Below are 23,002 nucleotides of genomic sequence, written 5' to 3' on the forward strand. Positions count from 1 at the left end.
ATACAACAGTATTGTTTGGTTTTGAAGTGATATGTAAATTTGCAATATACCGAAAAATGTTTTTTTTTGTATGTTTCTACAACTTAGCATAGTTCCGTCACTTTTTATGCACCGATAAAATCCAGAGGAGAACATTACCAGCATAAACAAGCTGATTGCATATAAAAAAATGTGCTACACAGCTTCTTTGTCAATATTGTAAGCAGTCACTTTAAAATGCTAGATCTAACCTAAAACACGCTAAAGTAGCAGTACTGCTGTACCATCACTAATTTGCGCGCAATTTCCATCATCGAAATGGACGCGGAATTAATTCCTCTTCGAAAAAGAATTACAAATAACTTCAAGCTATGTGGTTTTCTGATTCGGTCGGAGAATAGCACTTATCTGGCCGAGCAACTTCTGCCCTTCGATGCGGATGAGCGGGACAAATGGCTGACTGTCATCACAGAGAACCTGCAGGGACAGAAGTTAGCGACGCCGCATGTGGAACGGGCGGCTCTGGAAAAGGCCATCAATGAGTTGAACCGTGTAGGACTGGACGAGGGCGAGACGGTATTTGCTCTGATTGATGCTTTCACAGTGCCCCGGTACCGCTACAACACGCGCATCAAGAAATTCGAGCCGGATCTGACGCCGCGGCAGTTGTTGAGCGCTCCCCGTATGAAGTCCGACTATATGCAGCAGCGCTATGCCATGCTGCTGCAAAAGACACTGCGTCACGATTTGTTTGCTCCGGCGGTCATCCAGGACGGCGTTGGCGCGAACGCCCAGGCTAAAAAGTTTAAATTGCAGTTCGCAGAAAATTTGCTGGCCACCTCCACAATAAGGGAGGCTGTGGTATTGGGACTGCTGACCCAGCTGAAGGAGGGCAAGTTCTACGTAGAAGATCCCACTGGCTCTATCCAGCTGGATTTGAGTGGAGCTCGCTTCCACGCCGGCTTCTTCTGCGAAGGCTGCTTTGTGCTGGCTGAGGGCAACTATTCCAATGGCGTCTTGAAAGGTATGCCAATATGCTGCTTTCAATCAAATGAGTAACCGCATCCTTTTTTCAGTTGATGGCCTGGGTTTTCCTCCTGCTGAGCCAGCTACTAGCAGCCGTGCCTTCTTCGGTACAGCTAACACATGGGGCGGCGAGTCCACCAAGCTCCTGAAGTACTCTCCGCGTCTGCAAGAGCTGGAACGCACCAATACAGAAACCACAATCGTATTTCTGTCTGATGTGCGTCTGGATCTTCCTGTGGTCGTAGAAAAGCTGCGACAGCTCTTTGTCGGCTACGATTCCTGTCCGCCCCAGGCCATTGTCCTCATGGGACCGTTCACTGCCAGCACCCGCAACCATCACGAGCTGCGTCAGCATTTGGATGCATTGGGCGGTCTGGCAGCCGGCTGTGAGCAACTGAAAAAGCAAACAGATTTGATTCTCGTTCCCTCCACCGAGGATCCGACGGCCCCAAACATTCTGCCGCGAGCTCCGATACCAGAATGCCTGGCAGCAGGCCTGCTCAAGGCCTGGCCACGCACTCAGTTGGCAACAAATCCCTGCCGGCTTCAGTATTGTACGCAACAGATCGTAGTCTGCCGGCTGGATCTTATGGCAAAGTTCTGCCGCAATACGCTGCACTTTCCCGAAGACACATCCCAAATTGAGCAGCACTTTTCAAGAACGATTGTGTGTCAGGGACACCTGGTGCCCATACATCCCATTGCCATGCCCGTGCATTGGGATTATGATCCGGCCCTATGGCTCTATCCGCTGCCTGATCTGATAGTCATGGGTGATTCTTGTCAGAGCTTTAGTAGCACCCAGCATGGTTGCACTGTGCTCAATACCGGCTCCTTCGTCAAGTCCAAGTTTGCCTTCAAAGTGTATATACCCGCAACGCGAACGATTGAGGACTCGGAGATACCGGACGATGTAGAGTAGACGTAAGTTTAGTTTCTGTTAAATATATACAAATACCTGTACTACTCTTAAAACCTCATTTTTGGTGGTGGTGCCCATTTTTGGACCAATTACTTCTATAGCATATATTATAATCCTCACATGTTGCTTGGCCAGCCTGCTCCTCGCGTTTTTTGCTACCACCCATGCGTGTTCCCTTGTTGATAAGCGGCAAAGCCGTCATCATCATCACCATCGTCGTCGTCGTCAGTCAGTCATCATATGCGCACAGCATGTGTTCCACAATCGTCTCCTGGCCTGGCTGACGCGCCTCGCAATCTGCTTTTTACTACTCGGCCTCGTCGAGCAGGGCTCGGGGTTGGGTTGTCTATTATTTTTCATGACTTAAAGCCGATTTGGAAAAATATTGTTACTCTGTTGCGGAGGTTTTCTGGTGCGAACCACTTAGGGTCGTAGAAATTCAATTTCCCAGACATTCACATCCTTCTCTACGGCTGCTACTGGTCCTCGTCCTCGGCAGCTGAAACGGCAATTTTGATAATGCGTTTGACCTGAGGACATCGATTGGCCCCCTCATTTGGTGTCACATGACCAGTTCCCGAATCGTTTTTTAAGACATCATTAGCTGGCGCTGCTGTCACAGATGGGGAGGCGTGCGCCTGTGAGGGTTTTTTTTCCCTGGTCCCATCCTATTGATGTATGATTTATGACGATAACTGGGATAGTTGTATGCTGGCCGGCAGGTTCTTGGGATCAATTTCCAAAAATGTGTCCGCCATGAGTGTCAATCTAATTTAATGGGCGTGGTCTGTTAGGAGTGCTAAAAATACATACATGTAAGAATATATTGTATATTGTGCCGACAAAGAATCACACTCCAGCCTTAACCATTTATTTTTCTGTCTTTGTTTTCGATCCACCCCTCCATCGAACCGACTTCCAAAAATGTTTTTTTGCCCTGTGACAACAATCTTGCTTCTGCTTCATTTAACTCGTACACTTCGCAACTTTTGAAATTTAAATATTGTTTTGCGGTCTCTGTCTGCAGTTTGGCCCGTGGCCTGTGGAGTGGAGCAATAACATAAAAGCCATTTTATCTGTTCTGGTCATCATTTTTTATGGTAGGACACCATTGACATTGACACCATTTAATTTGAAGCTCAAGTCGGTCCTCCCCGTAACTCGATTAAAGCATTCGCTGATGCAGAACTCTCAAATCTGTCTCCACGGCTGGGCTGTGTGCTTCGAAGCTCATCAATCACTCCGTCTGTCAGTCAGTTAGACGCTGGTCCAGATGGGCTCTCGAGTGGGCCTAGGTCCAATCAAGGATCAAAGCAACTGGCCAACTTATCCATCCCACCTTTGGGTGTCCTTTCTTCCACACATGCAATCACAAATCACACAGGAGGAGCATTCATGTGCATGTCCTGTGGTTATTTGACAATTGTTAACCCATCCTATATGGTGTTGTTAGCATATCCTTCGTTGATTTTTCAACGCTGCCAAGTGGCCATATGCCAGGCGTCCCCCTGGAAATACGTCCAGTAATCCCTTTGCCTTTGGTGGTGTGACTTTCTTTGAGGTATACGATTTTCACTGGGGTGGTTTTAATCGTTGCCTGTTTATACCCTTTCTATACAGATTATGATGATATTTCTTGAGGTTTTCAACGAAAGAATATAAATATATTGCTATTTCTTCTATATTTTAAAACTATATTTTAAAACATACCGGTAAAACGAAGTCAGTATTATACGTCAAAAAGGTTTGATGTACCGGAAAAAATGGATGCTGTGTGGGATTTGCTATTGGAATATCATCATATGATCATGAGATAGAGGCATCATTAGAGGGACCAATATAAATTCAACATTACATGAACGAATAAATGGAAGAAATTATAAATCATGCTGATATGAATTTAAGTCCGAAACAAAACAGAAACTTTTGCTATGAGAGTTTAAAAGAGAATCAAATGCCGCAAAAATTGTTCAAACCAAATGGTCATCTTTTTTTTTTGTAAATATAGTCAACAACAATCGGTCCTGTCGCAACTTTTTGATGAAGAAAAGTGGAAAAAAAAATTCTAAGTGGTACAAAACCATTTGGAGAATTGAGGACAACCAGCCCCCAAATACGGATTGTACTTTTCTATGACAAGCCGAGCTCTCAAACGTTGATTGTTTGACCACCCAAAATATTAAATCCGGGGGTCCCCCTTTAATGTTTCCAACTATAAGAAAACAGCAGATTTTCGACTCCAAAAAAGGCTGATGAAACCTTGTTTTAGAGATACTTCCTTCTGAGTGCAAAAAATACTGCGAAAATAGTTTAAAACGTTTCAGAATGGGTTTTTTATGGTCCCGGAGAATATTTTTTAGAAGAATAAAAGCATTTTTCATTTTATTTTCTTGGTTCTTCACTATTGGGCTACGAATATAAAAAGTTAGCTCTCGTGTGACCGATTTCAAATTTATTATATTTATGCAGATTTCGTTTACATGCATAAGGATTAAGTCCAATCTTAAGGGTATTCTTGCTATATCATCGGAAGTACCCTCCCTCTGGATCATTTTCAGCGCATATGGTCAAAGGTTTTGCCGGGCACTTTGAAACCACAACATCAACTGGAAAATCAAAAGCTCGCTTTTGTTTAAGGGGCCAACTCTTTTGTTGTGCAACCACGGATATTTCCAAGGGTTTATTAACTTTTTATGAACTGCACAATGAGCTGCAACCCGCATAGCTAGCTGATGGTCGTATTTCCCTATCAAAATTTGATAGGGTTATCATCCCACATTGTTGTCGTACTAAAACAGTGAATGTCAAAGGGAGTTGGGGCATTGTAAAACCGCTTCATATACTCCACTTGGCGGTGGCAGTGTGGCAACAATGTATCAACTTAAGCCCCGGACGTGCTGCGGACGCTGCCCCGGACGTGTGCCAACATTTACGCCTCAATTATCAGCCGCAGAGCAAACACTCTGGGGGTCATCTCATCACTTGCCATCATCACACCAGTATAGAGTCGATAATTTGCTGGCCATAAGCTGCTCCCACACATGCCGTCACCCGACCACCCAGTCAGCCAGTCAGCCAGTGGACAGAGGCAGAGGCAGAGTCATCCGATTGAATTCCAAGCCAAGCCAAACCAATCCAATCCTCTCCACACGAGCAGCCTCGACACGTGCCGCCCATTAATTTACGCGTTGGCTTTATCTGCGATTTGCTTGCGCATTCTCAGCCAGTCCCAGTCCCTGTCCCTGTGCCAGTCTCTGTACCAGTTCCAGTCTGAGTCCTGACTCCTGGTGAGGTCCTGCCACGTGCCAAAGTTGGCAAATCAAATGTTTTTATTATTTAAAGCGACAAACGCGGCGCCGTTTTATTGTCTTCCTTGAGCCGATAACAACTGAGCCGCAACACTGCGCGACAACACGCCAGGACAAATTACAGCTCCAGCCGCATCCTGACCGCCATTGTCCTCGAAATGGCTAACGAATTGCACCTTGGGGACCATCGCGGTGCGTCTTTTGTGTATCGTCTTAATGGAACCAACTGGCATGTGATAAATTTTAATTGATTTCATTTACGTCTGTGGCTTCTTTTGTTCGCGGCTCTCCAGATAAGAATACCCCGCCCGACTAAGAGCCGCTCATTAGCCCAGGATAATGCATCTAGATAAGTCCTGGATGTTTGACATAATTGAATTTTGTGTTTTTTAAGCTTTCCCTCTAATGATCCTAATGATGCTTGGACTATTACTAAATATTTAATTATTGCTGGGGAGGAACGCGATGGAGAAGCTGTGGTTCAGACCTAAGATATGTTTAGCACCAATATTTAATCATTTTGGAACATTTTCCCCATCTTAAATTGTTGAAATAATACTAAGAAAATGTTCTAATAACTATTTTTGGTTAGATCTTTGAAATTGATTGCTTTTGAAATTAAAACTCTGCATAAATCACCTGAATGGGCAGGACACTACTCCACACTCCACTTCTCCTGGTCTGTCCATTGGGCCGAAAGACAAAAGCTCCTCCAGCCTTGTCAGCACAATGGCACACACCACAGGCGACATAAGCCGATTTCGGGGATATCTCTGCCAGGCCCCAGGCCCCAGACCCCAGAACCCAGTCGCCACCCACCCACCCAAAAAATGGTTCGAAAATTATCATCAACGCACAAGTGGCTTGTACTTGTCACAGAGAAAGAGATAGAGTCGCCTGCCACATCCTGCCCCCATCCCAGTGCCATCTTTAGACATGGCAAAAATATTTTCATTGTGTTTTCAGCAGATTTTCCAGAACGAGAAGGGTGGTGGGTTTGGGAAATTGGTTTCGTTTCGGCGGCAGAAGCTGCAATATGAAATGCGATTACCTGCGTTTGCCTATTTGTAGCTTGTCCTGCAAAACGGGGTCTGGGATTGGGACTGGGACTGCCTACTGGCCTGTCCGCTGGCCTCTGCACGGATCTCTGGTCTGTTCCGAATGCTAATCGACTTTTGATTGTGTGTGCGTTCAGCCGGAGCACGGGGCAGGGGGCACGGGGCAGGGGCACACAAAAAGGTTCAAATGGTCGGGCCATAAATAGGAATTTATGTGAGATTGTTTTTTTTTTGTTTGTTGGACTGAGATTTATAGATGAGGGTGAAACCAGAGTGTTGATTGAATTTGCTTATAGGAATCGGGGGTAGGATGTGCGGCCGGGCACAGGTGACATATTCCTGTCGGCCGAATGACAAGTGTTAACGCCTGTTTTTTGCTCCATACTATATTATTTTCCACTCTTGGCATATCTCTCACCGTTCCTCTGTCTATAATAATTGCTAAAAAACTTAAGCTGCGTAAAATCCAAAGTTTCAATTTAACGCTCTCATGATTTCTTGTTGGGATTTATGGACAGGACAGCTTCCTGGACAAGTGCAGCCGTGCCCCCGGACAGGCTGCAGTCCTATCTTATCTAGAGTTTTGATTGGAAAAGCATCCAGCATCCGCCATCCGCTCGCACCGCTCCCATTTGACACTAAGCAGATGCGGCATGTGTCGTGCGGCATGTACGCCATGTACGGCTGCGATTCTGCCAGGATGTGTGCTCTTTCGAAATTCGACTTCGACCTCGACTCTCGACTCTCGAAAACATTGGGCATGCGCCGTCCTGTCCAGGAGGCGTTTCCACGCCGAGCGCCAATGGCAAACGCCAAAATGGAGTCGCCACAATGTAGTTGAAGCGAGACAGGAAATTGATTGGGGGCAACAGTATCGAGAGCGTGGAGAGCTTGGAGCATGGGTGGTCTGCACATGATTGCACATATGTGCCGCCTGCGATTGCTGGCCAAGATTGTGTGCCACAAAAGAGACAGACAGACAGAGAGACAGAGAGAGAGAGAGAGCGAAAGGACGCCAAAGAGAGGGAAAGACAACGAGAACGGACGCAGAGAGGGAGAGATGGCTGCCAAAAAAATGGCGACGTCCCGACGCTATCGCTTGCAGGCAACATACGTGTGTACTCGCAACAACATGTGTGATGTGTGCCCCGCCGTATGGACGCCCCTTTCTCCTACCTGCCTCTCCCTCTCCACTGGAGCCGGAGCTGGCCTGGAGGCTCACCCATATGTAAGTTTCTACATACAATGCGGCGTAAATAAGCAGACTGCCGCTGACTGCCGCACACAAAGAGCTGGAGTTCTCCTTGGTCCCCTATCGGGTTGTAAGTATTTGCTGGTTTATTATAATAGATCTGGGTGGGGGGACCGGCCGCTTGGCGTTGGGGCATGGCGGAAGTAACGCTTAAGCTGAACGATTGTTGCTCAATCCCGGCAATGGCTCATCATCCTGATGGGCCTTCGCCTGCCCATCAATAGTTGCCTGCGGGCGACACTTTCCTCCGAACCACTTTCCTCTGCCTTTTAGCCCGACTTGGACTTTGATTTTGACTCTTAGCATGATTTATGTTTGGTTGTCCAGATGATTGATGGATTTCCTCCTCAAGTTGACTCTCATTTGTTTGGCCATAAGTGAGGTCCACGCCTGGCAGTTGTTTGGCTGCCAGATTACAAATTTTCTACATTGTTTGTGGATTGGAAAACTGTTCTATGTTGGAAAATGTAATAAATGGAAATTATGCTAACATTTTGAAACATTCCACTCTCTCTCTGGAAATATCCCTCTGTTCTCTGCCGAAAGATCCGATGGTTAAAGCCCAATCTACCTTCAAGAGCTTCCTACGCCAACAAAATCTAGAAAATTGTATGGTTCCTGTTTCATTACCAGTTTCATTAGCACCTTTCATAGTGTTGAAAATTGTTTTACTTAGGTTTAAACCTTTATAAAACTTCTGTATATTTAATATTTAATCAAAATTGTACAAGCTCTGTCAATTTTATGGTTTAAATTGAGCATATTTGAGTGCCAGAGTACCATCTTTGATTTTGCTCAATATTTATTTAACCACAAAAAACTTGTTCAAGCTCGCAAGACTTTTCTTCAACCAAAAACCTTCTCTTTAGACTTCTTCTTGCACTCTTTCTCTGGCACGTTTCGGTAATTATTCAACCTGATTACCAGACCAGGACTCATAAAACTTTATGTTCAAGTTTTATCTGTTTTTTGGCGGGGTTTCTTCCGCTAAGATTTAAACACATTTTGCGTGACTTCTCCGTGGAATTAGTGGCGTTTATCAATTAGGGAATACGAGGTGTACGTGTACGCACACTGGCACCCAGAAGTCCTCGCCCACTGGAGCATAAATGATTTCAACAATATTTCACTTAAAAGATTCAAATCGCGCGCGAAAGAGAGGAGAGTGAGGCGGCAAAGAGCGAGACAACAATGAGTGTAAAGCATAACAAGGGAAAGGGAAAATATAAATACGCATACGACAAGTGAGGGGTGGGGAGGGGGGGCTGGAGATGGAGACCGGGATAGGGTGGGGGAGGGGAAGGGGGAACGCACGCGACAGAAGGAAACGGATACGCTCGAAGGGGTTGCAAACAGATTCAAAATTTCCAACCACATATGACAATGCTCCACAGAGGCGCCCCAGCATACTGGCCCCGGCTACCCGCATGGAGGGGCTCCCTCCGCGTGGAGGGAAGTGGCCAACAAAAAATTCAAATTTACTTGAAAAGAGGGAACCCAACTAACAGTCGGGATTTTTTCCGCTCCTAGCGGAAGGAAGTCCCGCAAACCGCGAACGAGGGCAGCGGAGGGGAGAGTTAGAGAGCACGAAGGGGGGGATATTGTCGTCCTTATGCCAAGGGTCGTCAAGCGCGAACATTTGCATAATCAAATAATAAAAATTTGCATAATTTTATTTTTTACGATACGCATTCCACACTCTTTCTCTCTCTCTCTGTCTCTCTTTCTCTGTCGAAGCGAAAGAAGCAGAAAACTTTTCAGTTTCAATTTGTGTTTTGTCTGTGCCGCGACATTATACATTATAGCCAACGTTATCTGGCCCGACCTTCTCTCCCTCTCTCTCTCCCGCTGTCTATCTCTATGTCTTTCTGCAATTCCAGTTCCATAAACACAAAATGGTGTCAATATTTATTGGCGAACCTGTTTCTTATCGCCGCCCGCTTCAAAACATTCAAATTTGCAACTTTTAACTATTAAAAAGGAAACTTTTTCTTTTTCGCTTCTCCTTTTGGCTGTATCTGAAAATGTTTTCATCGTAAATTCTCCTTGGGAGCACATTAATAGTTGGCCAATTGTGGGAGGTCTTCAGATATGGCAAGAGAGTGCAGCTGATGAATGAATCAGTTTGCCATCTTTAATTTGTTTTGAAAAGTTTTGAGATTCGTTGAAATCGATTAAAATAATGCGAACATTTTTAAAGATATCTTCTACAAAGAATTTTTCTTGATGGATTCCTAAAAAAACCCAGCTATCAATGAAAGAAAAAAGAAAAGCTATTTTGCATCTCTATCCCTCTTTTGGGTGTGGAATTTTCTCACTCTATGTCTTTTGAGCGTAATTTAAATCTTGTGAATGATCCTTAAGGTCCTTTTCATAGTTCCCAAAGCGAAGTTGTGGTACAACGCGCGGCCTGTACATTTATTTATGTATCAATGGATAGATGCTCTCCCTCTCCACACTAAACCCCAAAACCAAACCAAAGATGATATCCCCACATGGTTTATGATGTTGTTTTTTTGCGCGAGTCAACAGTTTTTTACCGCACACCTTTTTTAGATCAAAGTCGCTGGTAAAATATTTAGCATGTCAAATGACATATTTGTGGGGTTCCAGCGGTTTTTTTTTTGTGTTTTTTTTTTGGTAGAGACTGTGCCAAGGATGTAACTGTCTTATGAGGTTTCTCCTCCTGCTTACTCTCCTGGTCTCTCTACCACCTGGCATATGTGTGGTTGTCGCTGTATTGCTGCCATTTTTGCCGTTTTGTGCTTCATTTATCACTTGGCGGCAGGGATTTCCATATACTCAGCATATTCGCCATGATATATGGCCTGCTGCCTGCTGCCTGGTGCCTGCTGCCTGGTGGAGTGCTTAACCCGGCCAGAGTTCAGACGTGAACGTTTATCCCTGGGGTAGTGTGTCACTTGTTCGATGACAAGCCACCACCCAGGCCCCAGTTCCAGTTCCACTTCCAGTACCATCTCCATCTCCAACTCCAGCTCCTGTCCCCTGCTATCCTCACACATGGTGTAATTTAGATAAGTGGCCATTCTTCATATTAATGCTCATAATTTCATAATGTGTACACCCATATGCAGACCCTGCCCACGAACCATTCTGCGACGACTGCCCCATGGAATGGAATATTCCAAATTAAAATCGTACATTAGGAGAAAGCAGCCACGGGGGGGCGGGGACGAGAGAACAACATGGTCAGCGTCGTGCGTTTGGGCATGCCATTTATTTTATTTGGCGAGAATTTTTGTTTTTGCCCGTCCAGCGGCACCTTTCACGGAATATGAATGGAGCTCCACACATCCACACATGAATATGGAACATTCGCGATTCGTGTTTTTTCCACGTTGTTTCGCTCTGATTTACGAGCCATAAAAGTTAACTTAATTAAATGGTTTTTGGCTTTCGCTGAATATTTATGGAGCTAGGTTTTTCAAATGGAAAAGAATCTATTGAATGAATGGAAACTTAGATGCAGACTAGAGAAAGATCATACCATAAAGTTATTGGGAATCTAAAAAAAAGAGAGTGAAGGAACATATATTCATAGAGGGTGGAAATCACTAGCTAATTCGGATTTTCAATGAAATTAAAGACTGTTTGATGGTACAGACAACAAGGAAAAGTTGGTAAACGATCAGATCTTTATAATATATGGAAATAACGCAGATCATTCCTTATTACTAACCCAAGGGTTCCATATCCACCCTAGAGTCCCTGACAAGCAACGTATACAATTCTTTACTGAAACAGACAAGTGCATTTCAAACTTATTGCTTACTTCCACTCACTTGATCCTGGCGGCGTTTCAAATGTACTTCATGCTTCAATAAACACCAAGAAAAAGAAGGCGCAAACCCCGAGATTGAGAGGGCGAGAGGCTGAGTGGGTGAGAGGGTGAGAGGGCGAGAGTCCATCACTTAAAGTCAGCTTAAACGGGAGACCGCAGCCACATTTCCACATAAATCAATTAGCACCCACAACACGCCACTTCTGGGATCTCCTGCTGTTGCCTTGCGGCTTTCGGAAAATTAACTACCTGCTAAGTTAATTGAGCAAACAACGCGGCAGCAGGACGGGGAGCCGCCATAAAAGTTGTGCATCGGTCCAACTAAAAAGTCAGACCCGTCGCTGGCTTACAACTACGATATTAATTATGCTACCCAAAGTTATGACAGCAGAAAACAGCCGCAGAGTTTTGGGCCCGAGAACTGCGAAACTAAAAACTGCCAACTGCCAGCGAGCGAGCGAGCGAGCGACTGCTGGAAAAGGGAAGCGCATATCATAAATTACGGCCAGGACGTGGCCATGGATGTGCAAGGATGTTGCTCTGCTTCTGCTTCTGCTTCTGGTTTTGGTTCTGTTCCTGGTCCCTGTAGATGTGTCTGTCTCTCTGCGTGGCTTTGGTAAGCCGCCGCCTGTCTTCTGGGCATGGCAAACAGCTTCCATGCATCCAAAAATATTCGGAAAAATTCAATGGGGCTGCCTGGCCTGCTTCTCCTCCGCATCCTCCATCTCTGGCTCTAGTGTACGGCACAAAGGTATCCTGGCACGGTACAAAATGGCTACCGCATCGCACAAAAAGTGTCATGGCGCATGAAAAACTTCCTGGACTGGTGGCCGGGCCTCCCAGCCTCGTTCTCGTCCTCGTCCTCATCCTGGACTTGGATCTGACAGAGAGCCAACGGCAAACGCAACCGCAAAACAATGGCAGGCCGTGCCAGGAGTGGAGCTCCTCCGCAGTTTTCGGCAAATGAAAGTCGCATTGTCAGGCTCAATGTTTCCGGTCGGCTCATGGATGTCCTCGGCTCCAGTTCCAGTTCCAGCTTCAGTTCCAGCTTCAGTCTCTGCTTCGGCCTCATTCTCATCCTCAACCTCAGCTGGTGTCTCCTCCTTCTACAATGACTGTGGCCTGAAACAAAGCGCATCCGTTTGGCGAAAATTGAAATGACAAAGTTCAAAGTTTAAGCGGCTTGGCTGTCAGTTTTTCTGGGGCTCTTATAGTGATTCTCTCTCTCACATTCAGGGAGTCTGTGGCCAGGGACTTAATACCGTCTCCCCCACACAGCTCAAAGCTAATCGTACAACCCAACGAGGCGTCGATTGCAGTGGCAGTTGAAATTAAAAACGCCTGGGAGCAAGTGGAAATTAAATTGCCTGCAGTTAAAAAACACTTTGGCCGGGCACCCGCAAACAACCAACAATGTCATAAAAGTCAGCTCCTGACACGCCTCCCAATGGCTGCTCCCCACCGAAATATTTGCATACTTTTAAGCGCAGATGAGCAGAAATCACTCATACGCACGGGGGATCCATTACGGGGTTGAGCGTGGAGATGAGGGTGGAGATGGAAGCTGGGAGGCGGAGCCAAGGCCCTGGGCCCGGGCCCGGGCTTACTCCAGCTGTCTGATTTTTATACCCTCTAAAAGGGTAACTGGATTTGGCATGGACTATTAGCGATTCGGAAGTTGGAAGTGGTTCGATCTTTAGATGTACATATATTCTTGATCAGCATTAATAGAGTGTTCTATTTCCATAACATATAATTATCATATTTCATAAGCCATATTATCATCGTAATCATAGTTTCTGTAGATCTCTTACGAAGAATTCTTTGTTCCGTCGGATAAACCCTTAAAACTTTACTCATTCTAGTTCCAACTTCTTTAGAAAGAATAGATATGCAAGGGTATTTAATGCTTCCACTTCCATGGCTCTCATTTCCTGCCGTCTTGTTGTTGCCTGCGCTATTATAACGGTATTTGCATTGTGTTTTAAACGTATTTGAACACGATGTCGAGCTGGTTACCCATCCGGGTATTCGCTCTCTCTCTCTTTGCATTGGATGCTGATGAGGTTTGAGGGGGAGGCCCACCGCTTACCAAATGAGCAGGCAATTTATTTACGGTCAAATTGCGAGGTTAGGCAAAAGGAGGAAAGGCAAACAAAGCGGCGCAGGTCGCTGCGCGGTGGGAGCCCTGCTTCTGCTCCGGCTCCATTCGGTGGGCGTAGAAATGTGATAAATATGAAATGTGATTATGGCTGCTATTATGTAGCACCCACCATGATGATGAGGCTTATTATGTGGAGTTGCCTTCGCCAGAGTTGCGGTTGCCTTGGGCGTCGTTTTGAGTGAGTGGCTGTCTGTCTGTCGGTCTTTCGGTCTGTCTGCCGCCTGCCTCTCCTTTCCGAGGTCGTGCCTCAGTCCTAGTACTTTTCCGAGCCGCCTCTTGTAAATGAGGAAATGTGATTTTGACGATGTGTTTGCTTTACGGCAAACTGAGTTTCATGTGAGCGCCGGGGTCTCCGCTGGGGCCTGTGGGTGTACGGCGGAAGTTGTAATTGTTTTAAAAGGAAGTTGGAATTGCTCATTGGGGAAATGCATAAAATAAATCAACGGCAGCTGAGTAAAGTGGAAATATGGAAGTGAGATATACTTTGAAGCGCAAGACATCATTGAAATAATAGTTTTTGGACTTCGCCTGTGCTCAATAAACCGGCTTAAATATTGCTTTTCCACTTAAATACTTCACGTTGCACATCTTAAGGCTGTTTCATCTCAATTAAATGATTCGGATGGAATTATTGTCTTAGGCGATCTACCGCATATTTCTTTGTCTTCGTCTGCTGACTCTAACCTGATGTTTCCGTCTTTGCAACATTATTTCGTCGATTATTTGACTGGCTTTTTGGGTTAGGTGAATCCAATTTGCAATAGTATGTGTAGGCTGGGGTAGCGATACATCGAGTACTATGGTCAAAAGCCATCAAAACTATCATAAAGCCCTCGGCCAGCTTTTCATTCAAGAACGCTGATTTTATCGCCTTAAATCTTGCATTTTCTCATTGCCAAAATCCAGTCTTTAGTATGGATGGACTTACGTCCATTTAGCTTCCCCTTTGATAAATTTAAGTGGCCCGTTTTGGGTGACTCCACGCTCAATAAATTACGGAAAATTAATTGTAAAATTGTAAAAGCAGTTCAAAAGGTCCGTATTCAATTACCGGAACTAAATTTTGTTTATTAACAACTACTGTTCTACATGTAAGCTAAACTTCAAACGTGGTCCTAAGCAATTTTTTAGGCTTGTTAACTCTAAACGTAATTCATCCCAATTTCCTTCAACCTTATTCCTCAACGGCACTTTTGCTAGTACTACTGGGATATTGATTTTCAACTTAACTACTCTGTTCCTTCTTAAACCCATCCCTCCATTCCTTTTTCATCTACTGATTCCTGTACCAAGCACTCATATCCTACAAGGGAATTGCCTAAAGTTTTACTTCGTGTAATACTTTTCAAAAGAGTGGAGTTCAAGAAAGATCTTGGGGATCTCTTGCTCGATTAAAAGCTATGCTTTCTGATCCCCTCCATAATTTTTTTAATAAACTTTTACATTCGAATTTACTCCAATTTGCATTCAAGGGTAGAAAATAGTTAACCATAAACAAGAACTCCTTGGGCAGAACTTCCCAATAAATAAGTTCATACAATATTCAAAATCTCTTAAATCTGACTTAAGGACTCCCCCAAGCAGTTTTCTTGTCACCTCTAGACCTTCCCACCTCAGTGGCTCCCCCCCAATTTCCACAGATTATATTCCCCAGATATGGTTCTCTGCCGCCTGGGAAACAAGGAAACAAAAAAATGTCTTTATCAAGTGGCAAGCAGCGAACACAAAGCCATAAAATGCTAATCCCATCATGGGAACAATGAGCAGAGCGGATCGGAGCAGAACGTTTGCCGTTTAGCGATGCCATCAATTGATACATCAGTTGATAAGGCAGGAAGACGTCCTGAGAGAATCGTCTGGCTGTGTGGCTGCGTGGCTGTGTGGCTCTGTGGCTCTGTGGCACGGGGCTAACAGGATTTGGCCACGCTAAATCAACGCGATTCGCTGTGGCTCATTTGAGTGCAGCGGCGGGGCACAGACAGAGCCAGAGACGCTGCCGCCGCCACCGCCACCACCCAAGGAATTCGTTGCGCTTTGTAGGAATTTGCCATGCTACACATATTCGTGGCTCATGGGAACTGTGGCAAGAACCCAACAAGGGTTGTCTCCCCCCTGCCTCTGCCGCATGAGTGTGGAAATATTGAAATTCGAAATTCATTTTTGCCAAAAACTGCACGAGCACTTGATGATGGGTTACCAGAGGCAGCATCCAGCGCTTCCTTACCACCATCGCTACACTGCTCGTCGGAAATGCACGAAGTCCCCACTGTACGGCGCCTGGCCAGGACAACCCCGGATTCTGTTTTACAAGGCCTCCATCTTGTTCCCATTTCAGTTCCCAGAACAATCTCGTCTCAGTCAGCTCATTAGCGTCGGCGTCGTAGTAGAGTCGTAGTTTTTGTGGCCGCATCTAATTGCTGCATGCGGCCGACGCATCCCAATCCCAGCGAGCCCGCGACTTCAGCTTCACTGCGCTAACAAGTCGAACATATTCTCTCCTCTACTCACATATGGCGTATGCCCTCGGCCCTGCATGTGCCCGCCGCCGACTTTAGTGGTTTTTCTAAGCCTGGGAACCTATGTTTTTTGCTCTACTCTACAGAATAATGTGGCGGGTTAGAAAGATACTCTTAGGGTATACAGAATCAACAGTCATGTGATTTTTCAAAAGGTATACAGAACTAATCAATCAATTAACTATATTGAGTGGTGAAAGTGAAAAGGATAATCACAAATAGGAAAAGCTTTGCCTTCTAAAAATTCAGCATTATCTGATTTTTGGGCTTAAAATCTCTACAAATTCGGAGCACTAAGAGTCCGAGGAGTCCAGCATTCGAAACAACATGAATTCGAAAGGAAATGTTGCAAAGAACTTCAACAAAGAATCGTCTATGTCACTGCTCATCAGAATGGATGTGTGCCTTGATTTTGAAAATTTTAAGGCCAGGCCAGAGTCATACATACCCATAAGCTAACTTACAGTATTTGCTTAGATATTCGAAAAAATAGAATGTTGTGTTTCACGATATCAAAACAAGCGTTTCATAAAGTCTGGCATGCCGGCCTTTTATATAAACCGAAGATCCTCTTACCCACCCACAGTATATAATCGTACAATCGTTTCTGAGTCAAAGAACATTTATCGTTACAAACAAAGACGAGACAGCGCTCTTGGTAGAATTCTGTATACTCTATTCACATGCGACATGGCTTGCATCCTCTCATCAGCCACTTGCTACAAAGCCGTTGCTGAGAAACGGTGGTCTCGAAACGGCAGAATACTGGGCCAACAAATGGAATATCACAAACGACAATCAAAGTACAATTTACTTTAAGAAATAAACATCCACCAAAACAAACCTTCAATGGAATTATTATCCTTATACCGCGCAAGAGTAGTCACTGCTAGGAGTCCATAGGAGTCCATTTCGATAGAAGCCTGACTTGCGGACCACACATCAGAGCCACTGTCGATAAATATAAATATAGGCTCAAAAAGTAAGTTTCCAAAAGGCTATGATAATTCCCATATAAACATGCGCCATTCAGGCCTGGGGATGTATAGCAAAAACTTGTCTTAACAAAATACGAATTATGCAAGCAAAAACTTTAAAAGCGATGACAGCTGCTCCTTGGTTTGTGTGGACCTCAAAACTCGAAAGAGATCTCCACATCCCTAAAATTGGGCATCAAGGATAGGTTTAAATAATCCTTTAAATTGAGCAACTAGAGAAGTACTGCACCCTCAAAGCCCTCACCACCTAGATCCCTCAAATATTAAAAACAGAAAAATTTGCTGAATAATAAGAAAATAAAATCCTTTTATTATACTCCTATATAACTCTTAAAATCAGTATTGAGATATCAAAACTATATAAATAATACAATAATAATAATTAAAAATAAACAATAAACAACTGGAGGATCCAATCCAAATGGTACTCTTTTTATATGTGTCCAAAATCGAATGGAGAAAATAAAATTATGAGTATTACAAATGCAATTATTCTCCATACGAGTATTTGATAAAAGAAAGACTGGAATCGTTGGCAAAAAACTGACTGAATTTATAATTTCAGACGTGAAACCTTCAACGAATTATTCGGAAGGATGTAATTGGCATTCGATTTTTGTATTCGGAAACTGTAAGTAAATTTCATTAAGCACAAAACAATTGAATTAAGATTTGCATAACATTTAGATTTTTATTGAAACATTCAGCCACACATTGTATGCTAAGATTAGCAGATCGGCAACTTATTTCAAATATTTTACAATGATTGAACCAGAGAACGTTTCGGTTCCGCAAAGACTGATTATTCATAGACATAGAGAGAGGCTATTTAAAAAAAATTGCACTACATTTAGGGCTAAAAAAAAAAAGTAAAATTAATATCACAATAGAGAAGGGGCATTACGGGCACAAAAACGATGACGGCTGGGGGTTGAGTCTTAAAAGTATCCGAAGAAATGCTTCGATCATTTGGGTACACCTCCCATTCTCCGTCCGGGCGGTGTGCCGCCAACCACATTGATGATCTCATTGTCGCTGGACTCCTCCAGCTGCGGCTGATGGTCACTGGCCTTGTCCTGATGGGCCGTCATGTGCCTGGTGAGATGGTGCCGCTCGCGGAACGTCTCCTGGCAGACGGGGCACCGCAGCTTCTCCTCACGCTTGCGGCGATTGGGATCGCAGGCCACCTCGCTCTTGTGGTGGGAGCGCATGTGGTAGACCAGGTCGCTGGTCATCCGGAAGCTAATGTTGCACTTGGCGCACACGTTCTGTGCGGTCAGGGTGAAGGTGGAGGCCAGTGTGGGTGGGATTAGCGTGGAGAGAATCGCAGCTGCTGCAGGATTCTGCAGGGGCTGGGACACGGCAAACGGATGCGGAGGCGGCCCGAATCCCGGATATGCGCCATGCAGAAACTCCGCTGGCGGGCCCGACGGTGGCGATGAGGGTGTCCCCGGTCCTCCTCCACCATTGGGATGGCCACCTGGTCCCGGGGGACGCGTGTAGAGCAGGTGCTGCTTCAGCCGATGCTGTGCCTGCAGCGCCTGCATGGGATTCACCGCCTGGAAGGCTCCGTTGAACTGGTACTCTGGCCGAAAGTTGTGGTACACAATCGGATTGGGTGGCAAGGGATTGGCCACATGTGGTGGACCCACACTTCCCACACTGCCACCGCTGTTGGTGCGCGGCGGTGGCGTGACCAACGGCGGACTCATCGAATGGCAGCTCAGTTGATCCGGGCTCAATGGAGGGGCTCCCACATCCACGGGCGACTCCAGACGCGATGTGGTCGAAGGCGACGAGGAAGTGGACAGCGACGAGGAGGCCACCTTCGTAAAGGCGCTACGCATTGGCGGTGGTGGCGAGGCCGTGGCCGTGGCCTCCGGGGAATCCACTAGCGGTATGACCAGAGTGGGATCATCGTACACTCGCGGCGAGCGGATGCTCAGCTGGGGATAGCGTTGACGCGCCTCCAGCAGGCTGATGTACTCCATGGCCGCCGGCGATGGTGGCTGCGAGGAGGCGCCACGCGGTGACAGATCCGTGGGATAGTGGTTCATCTGCTGCTGATGCTGCTGCAGCTGCAGCTGTTGGTGGTGATGGTGGTGTTGCTGCAGTGCCTCCTGGAGACGTGCCTGTTTCTCGGCCTGCTTTTGCTTGATGCGCTCGTCGGGCATCATCAGAAATGCCACATCAAAGGCGCGCTTCAGCGTGGTCTTTCCACCGGGTGGCGATGTGGGTGTCTCATTGTTGTTGTTGTTGTTGAGATTGGGTGTCTGTTGGAGCTGGTGTTGGTGTGGGTGCTGGTGTTGGTGCTGCTGTTGCTGCTGCTGATGCTGTGCATGGTTCTGCTGCTGGTTGTGGTGTGGCGAGGATGTGGAGATCCTCAGCTCCGTGTGCTGGGGCGGCGTGGAGCGACGCGAGCCAGGATTCGCATGCGACGGCAGGCTATCCATGAGCAAATTCATCTTCACTTGGCTTTCAACTCGATTCTCGCTTCTCACTGGGTCTGGACTTTGTTCTGTTCCGTTCGATTCGAAATTCCAGCTTCGACTGCTGCCTGCTCGCAATCTGTTCCTCCTTAAGTACCCGCCACTTGCCACTTGCAACTTGCCACCACCCGAGTCAGTCCAGTTGGAATTCTCGTATTCTCATATTGTCCCATTCAGATTGGGAGAGTTCTCCGCACTCTCGCGGCACTCGGCCCATCTGTCCAGATTCTGCACGGAGTCTGTTCAGATTCTGCCTCTGCCGGAGAGCACGGACACCCTTATGTCACGGCCTCTCTTTCTCTCTCTCACTCCCACTCTCACTCTCATCCTACCTCTCTCTCGTGGCCATCCATCCCTTTCTGTCGCTCTCTCTACTTCTCTCTGTCTCCGGTTCCATCTGCTCTGGCAGTAGGCAAACATATTCTGTGGTTTTATTGTGTGAGGCACAAGGCGCGGCGCCTCCTGGTTGGCTGCCGTCCGCGGCAGGGCAGGCTTGTTCGAAAAAGTTTCTCATTTTACCTAAATTGTATATGGTGCATGGCACAGTGGTGCAAAGGTAGGAAGGAATTGTAGTAAAGTACTTGATTCACTGAATAATTACCTATTTTTCTATCCATTTGATTTTATTTATGAGAAATATAAACAACAAAAAAGACCCACACAATGCCACCTTAAAAAATCAAATAAAATATATTGCCAGCAATCCGGTGGCAAAAAGTTGAGTCCTTTTGAACGCAGGTGCGTCTATTTGGAATATTCGACTATTGTTGCACTTTCCTGCCTATCAGCTATCACCGAAATTTGTTTGAGCCCATGAGACCTTAAAGACATTGCTTTATATATTCTGAAAACGCCAATTCTTCGTCTATTCCGATATCGATAGTAAACCTGCCGTGGTGTCTACTCTCTATGCGAATATCGATATCATTATTATGTCAAATTTTTGCAGCCCTGGCCTGGCCAGCCTCTCTTCCGGCTGCCACAAAGCTTTTACAAATCTTTCTGGAGCCAAACGCCGCTGGAGTCATTGATACAATAATGGGACACATTTACAAATTCACCCTATCTTCTACGATTGCAGCTATTAGAAACGCCAGACCAACAGAGTAATTCAGCGTCTATAAAAAGTATTATTTGTGGTCGAGTTTGAAAAGTCGGTTTCAATCCGACACAGCCTTTATCTATTTGTCCCCAGTGCAAGCGCTGTGCCTATGATACAATACCTAATCTACATGGTTTTAAAAACAACCAATAAAACTCTATTGCATTTGTGCAAAGAAGGAAGAAGCACACAACATGAAGACGGAGGAACACAGATAAAAGAAGCAAAAAGAAGATGAGGGCAAGCCGTCGACATAACCTAAAACACAAAAAGAAGAAAAACGAGCAGCATACTAGAAGCAGAAAAACACGCAAAAATACACCCAAGAAGAGGCAATTAAACGGAAAATGGTTCCCATAAACATACTTACATAGAAGAACGCCAGAGGAAGGAGCACACCTTAGGAACAAAACTCTACCTTGAACCAAATGAATAGCGGACTGTAAAGCAAAGAGTATACCTATGAGAATAGCTATTTCGATATTTGTATCTCTACAGATAACTTATAGCACAATCATCTCCCAATTTGCACTCTCCTTTCGGCCGGCTTTCGTCCCACTGTGCCGCTGCTGTGTGCTGTGCAAAGTTCGAAAAAGGAGGCGGCGCTTGGTGTTCTCTCTCTCTGTCTCGCTTGTCCACCCCCGTGATAGCTCTGGCTCGACATGCCCTCTCACTCTGCCTGCTGCCGTCTCTGTCTGTCGTCCTCTGTGCGGCATGATAGCCGTTGTGATTTCCTTGTTGCAAGTGTTTCCGAACAGGTTGTTTTTGTCGATTTTTTAGCAGCGCCAGCGAGATTGAGATTGTGTGAATATGTGGCCATGTTTTCTGTTGTTGCACGAGTATTTGTTGCTCCCGGTTTGGATTTTGAGTATATGCTGCGCGTAGCTTCTACATATTGCTGCCCCACACATACAGACAGACAGTGGATAGGATCCGTCCGCTACGTTCCCCTACTCTTCCATTCCCATAGTACTGGGCCGACTGTTGAGCGCGGCAAGATTTCGGGGGCAGCAGCTAAAATATTTATTTGTCAGTTATATAGAAAAACCCCCAACTGTCCAGTAAATACGAGTATGTATACGAAACGATGGCTGGACAGCAAAAGTAACAAATTTTTGAATGTTTTCCGCTCGTTTTTCATATCGTTCTGTTCCCTCGAACTTTTCGTACCTCTTGTAATGAGAAGAAGAATGTTTTGGGCATATATTATTGATCAGCATCCGATTTCTTCGCCTCCGTTCGACTATTTATCTGTATGAATGGAACACTTTGCCACACCAATACTTGGAAAACCCCTGAAAAATTATGGAAATTAATGAAAATTAGAGTTAAAACGCAATTCTCTTGGTCATTGAATTTTTACTTTTTTAGTGGTATGTTTATAGAACGGATTTCTACCAATTATTGGGTATCTTATAGTCGAGATGTGGACAGACTCCTTCCGATTTCTTTTGGCTTTGTTGCATGGCAGTACCCTAGTGTCCGGGCAGACAGGATATGAGGATGTGGCCAGTGCCGGGACAAAATATGTGTCTGTTATGGTCAGTCGTGGAGCAGGTTTACACAGACCGCCCCAGACACATACGTACAATTTATTTAAATGTCGCTTCTTTTGTTGCACTTTGTGCTGTGCCACAGCGTGGCTGTGGCTGTAGCTGTTGCTGTTGTGTCTGCCACAGTAGCAGCAATTTAATGTTTGCATATTTTCAGGTGCTAATTGTTCCACTTTCCATATGAGTTGCATTTTTAATTAAAATTTATTGCCATGTATTCCTCTCTGCCTCTCTCTCTCTCTCCATGGGATGCAATTTGGAGCCAGAAAATCTGCCTGGCCGCCATGTTGGCTGTCGACGAAATGAATATTAAACACATGATTGCCTTCGGCCATTGCCATTTCATTAAAAATATTGTTTAGTTTATATTTAATTAATTGCAGCAGCGAACAGTTCAAGCTGAAGCCATAAGCTGATGTGATTAATGAACGATAAATAATCATGGGGGTATTTCAGAAGGAGAGCAGTTCCAGAATCAACATCATTTCGAAACATACTTTCTACAGTCGAAAATTGTATAAATCTAAACAAAATTGCAGTCCTTTTTTGAAATACATATGTATCTCTGCAATAGACCTAAAAATTAGATCAAAAGATGTTTAGTTACAGATACAATCTATCTATTCTTTAACAAACATAATTTCCTTCTGCTATTTAAGATTATCATCGAATTATCAAACTGTTTCGAGAGCAATTTCCTCAATCCATTAGATTTCCACTTCTCTTTATTGATTATCCACCAAGGAATATCCACATATGCGACACGTGACTGCAATTTGAAGTCAAGTAAAAATCCCAAACACATTCGGCCGCACACCAGGAGTAAATATTTT

General features: G+C 45.2%; 2 protein-coding genes across 3 annotated transcripts; one reads left to right on the forward strand and one right to left on the reverse strand.

The window, feature by feature from the left end:
- The first annotated feature begins 245 nt into the window (after positions 1 to 245).
- Positions 246 to 17,638, forward strand: PolE2 (DNA polymerase epsilon subunit 2). 2 transcript variants are annotated; one of them, XM_033382359.1, is made up of 3 exons: positions 246 to 1,003; positions 1,056 to 1,929; positions 17,591 to 17,638. In XM_033382359.1, the coding sequence occupies exons 1-2, from the start codon at positions 298 to 300 to the stop codon at positions 1,925 to 1,927; spliced, it is 1,578 nt and encodes a 525-aa protein (XP_033238250.1). In that variant the 5' UTR covers positions 246 to 297; the 3' UTR covers positions 1,928 to 1,929; positions 17,591 to 17,638. The 2 variants fall into 2 exon arrangements, with proteins under 2 accessions (XP_033238250.1, XP_033238249.1); XM_033382358.1 differs by lacking the exon at positions 17,591 to 17,638 and having other exon boundaries at positions 1,056 to 1,971.
- A 52-nt stretch (positions 17,639 to 17,690) lies between these two features.
- On the reverse strand, positions 17,691 to 19,625 carry LOC4812183 (transcription factor btd). Its single transcript, XM_033382360.1, has one exon. The coding sequence runs from the start codon at positions 19,488 to 19,490 to the stop codon at positions 17,991 to 17,993; it is 1,500 nt and encodes a 499-aa protein (XP_033238251.1). The 5' UTR covers positions 19,491 to 19,625; the 3' UTR covers positions 17,691 to 17,990.
- Between the last annotated feature and the right edge of the window lie 3,377 nt (positions 19,626 to 23,002).

This window comes from Drosophila pseudoobscura, chromosome X (assembly GCF_009870125.1).
Source record: "Drosophila pseudoobscura strain MV-25-SWS-2005 chromosome X, UCI_Dpse_MV25, whole genome shotgun sequence".
Taxonomy (NCBI): Eukaryota; Metazoa; Arthropoda; class Insecta; order Diptera; family Drosophilidae; genus Drosophila; species Drosophila pseudoobscura.

Coding starts and splice junctions, on each gene's coding strand:
- PolE2 (XM_033382359.1), top strand. CDS start 298: ATGGACGCGGAATTAATTCCTCTTCGAAAAAGAATTACAAATAACTTC. Junction 1,004..1,055: donor TTCCAATGGCGTCTTGAAAG/GTATGCCAATAT, acceptor TCCTTTTTTCAG/TTGATGGCCTGGGTTTTCCT.
- LOC4812183 (XM_033382360.1), bottom strand. CDS start 19,490: ATGAATTTGCTCATGGATAGCCTGCCGTCGCATGCGAATCCTGGCTCG.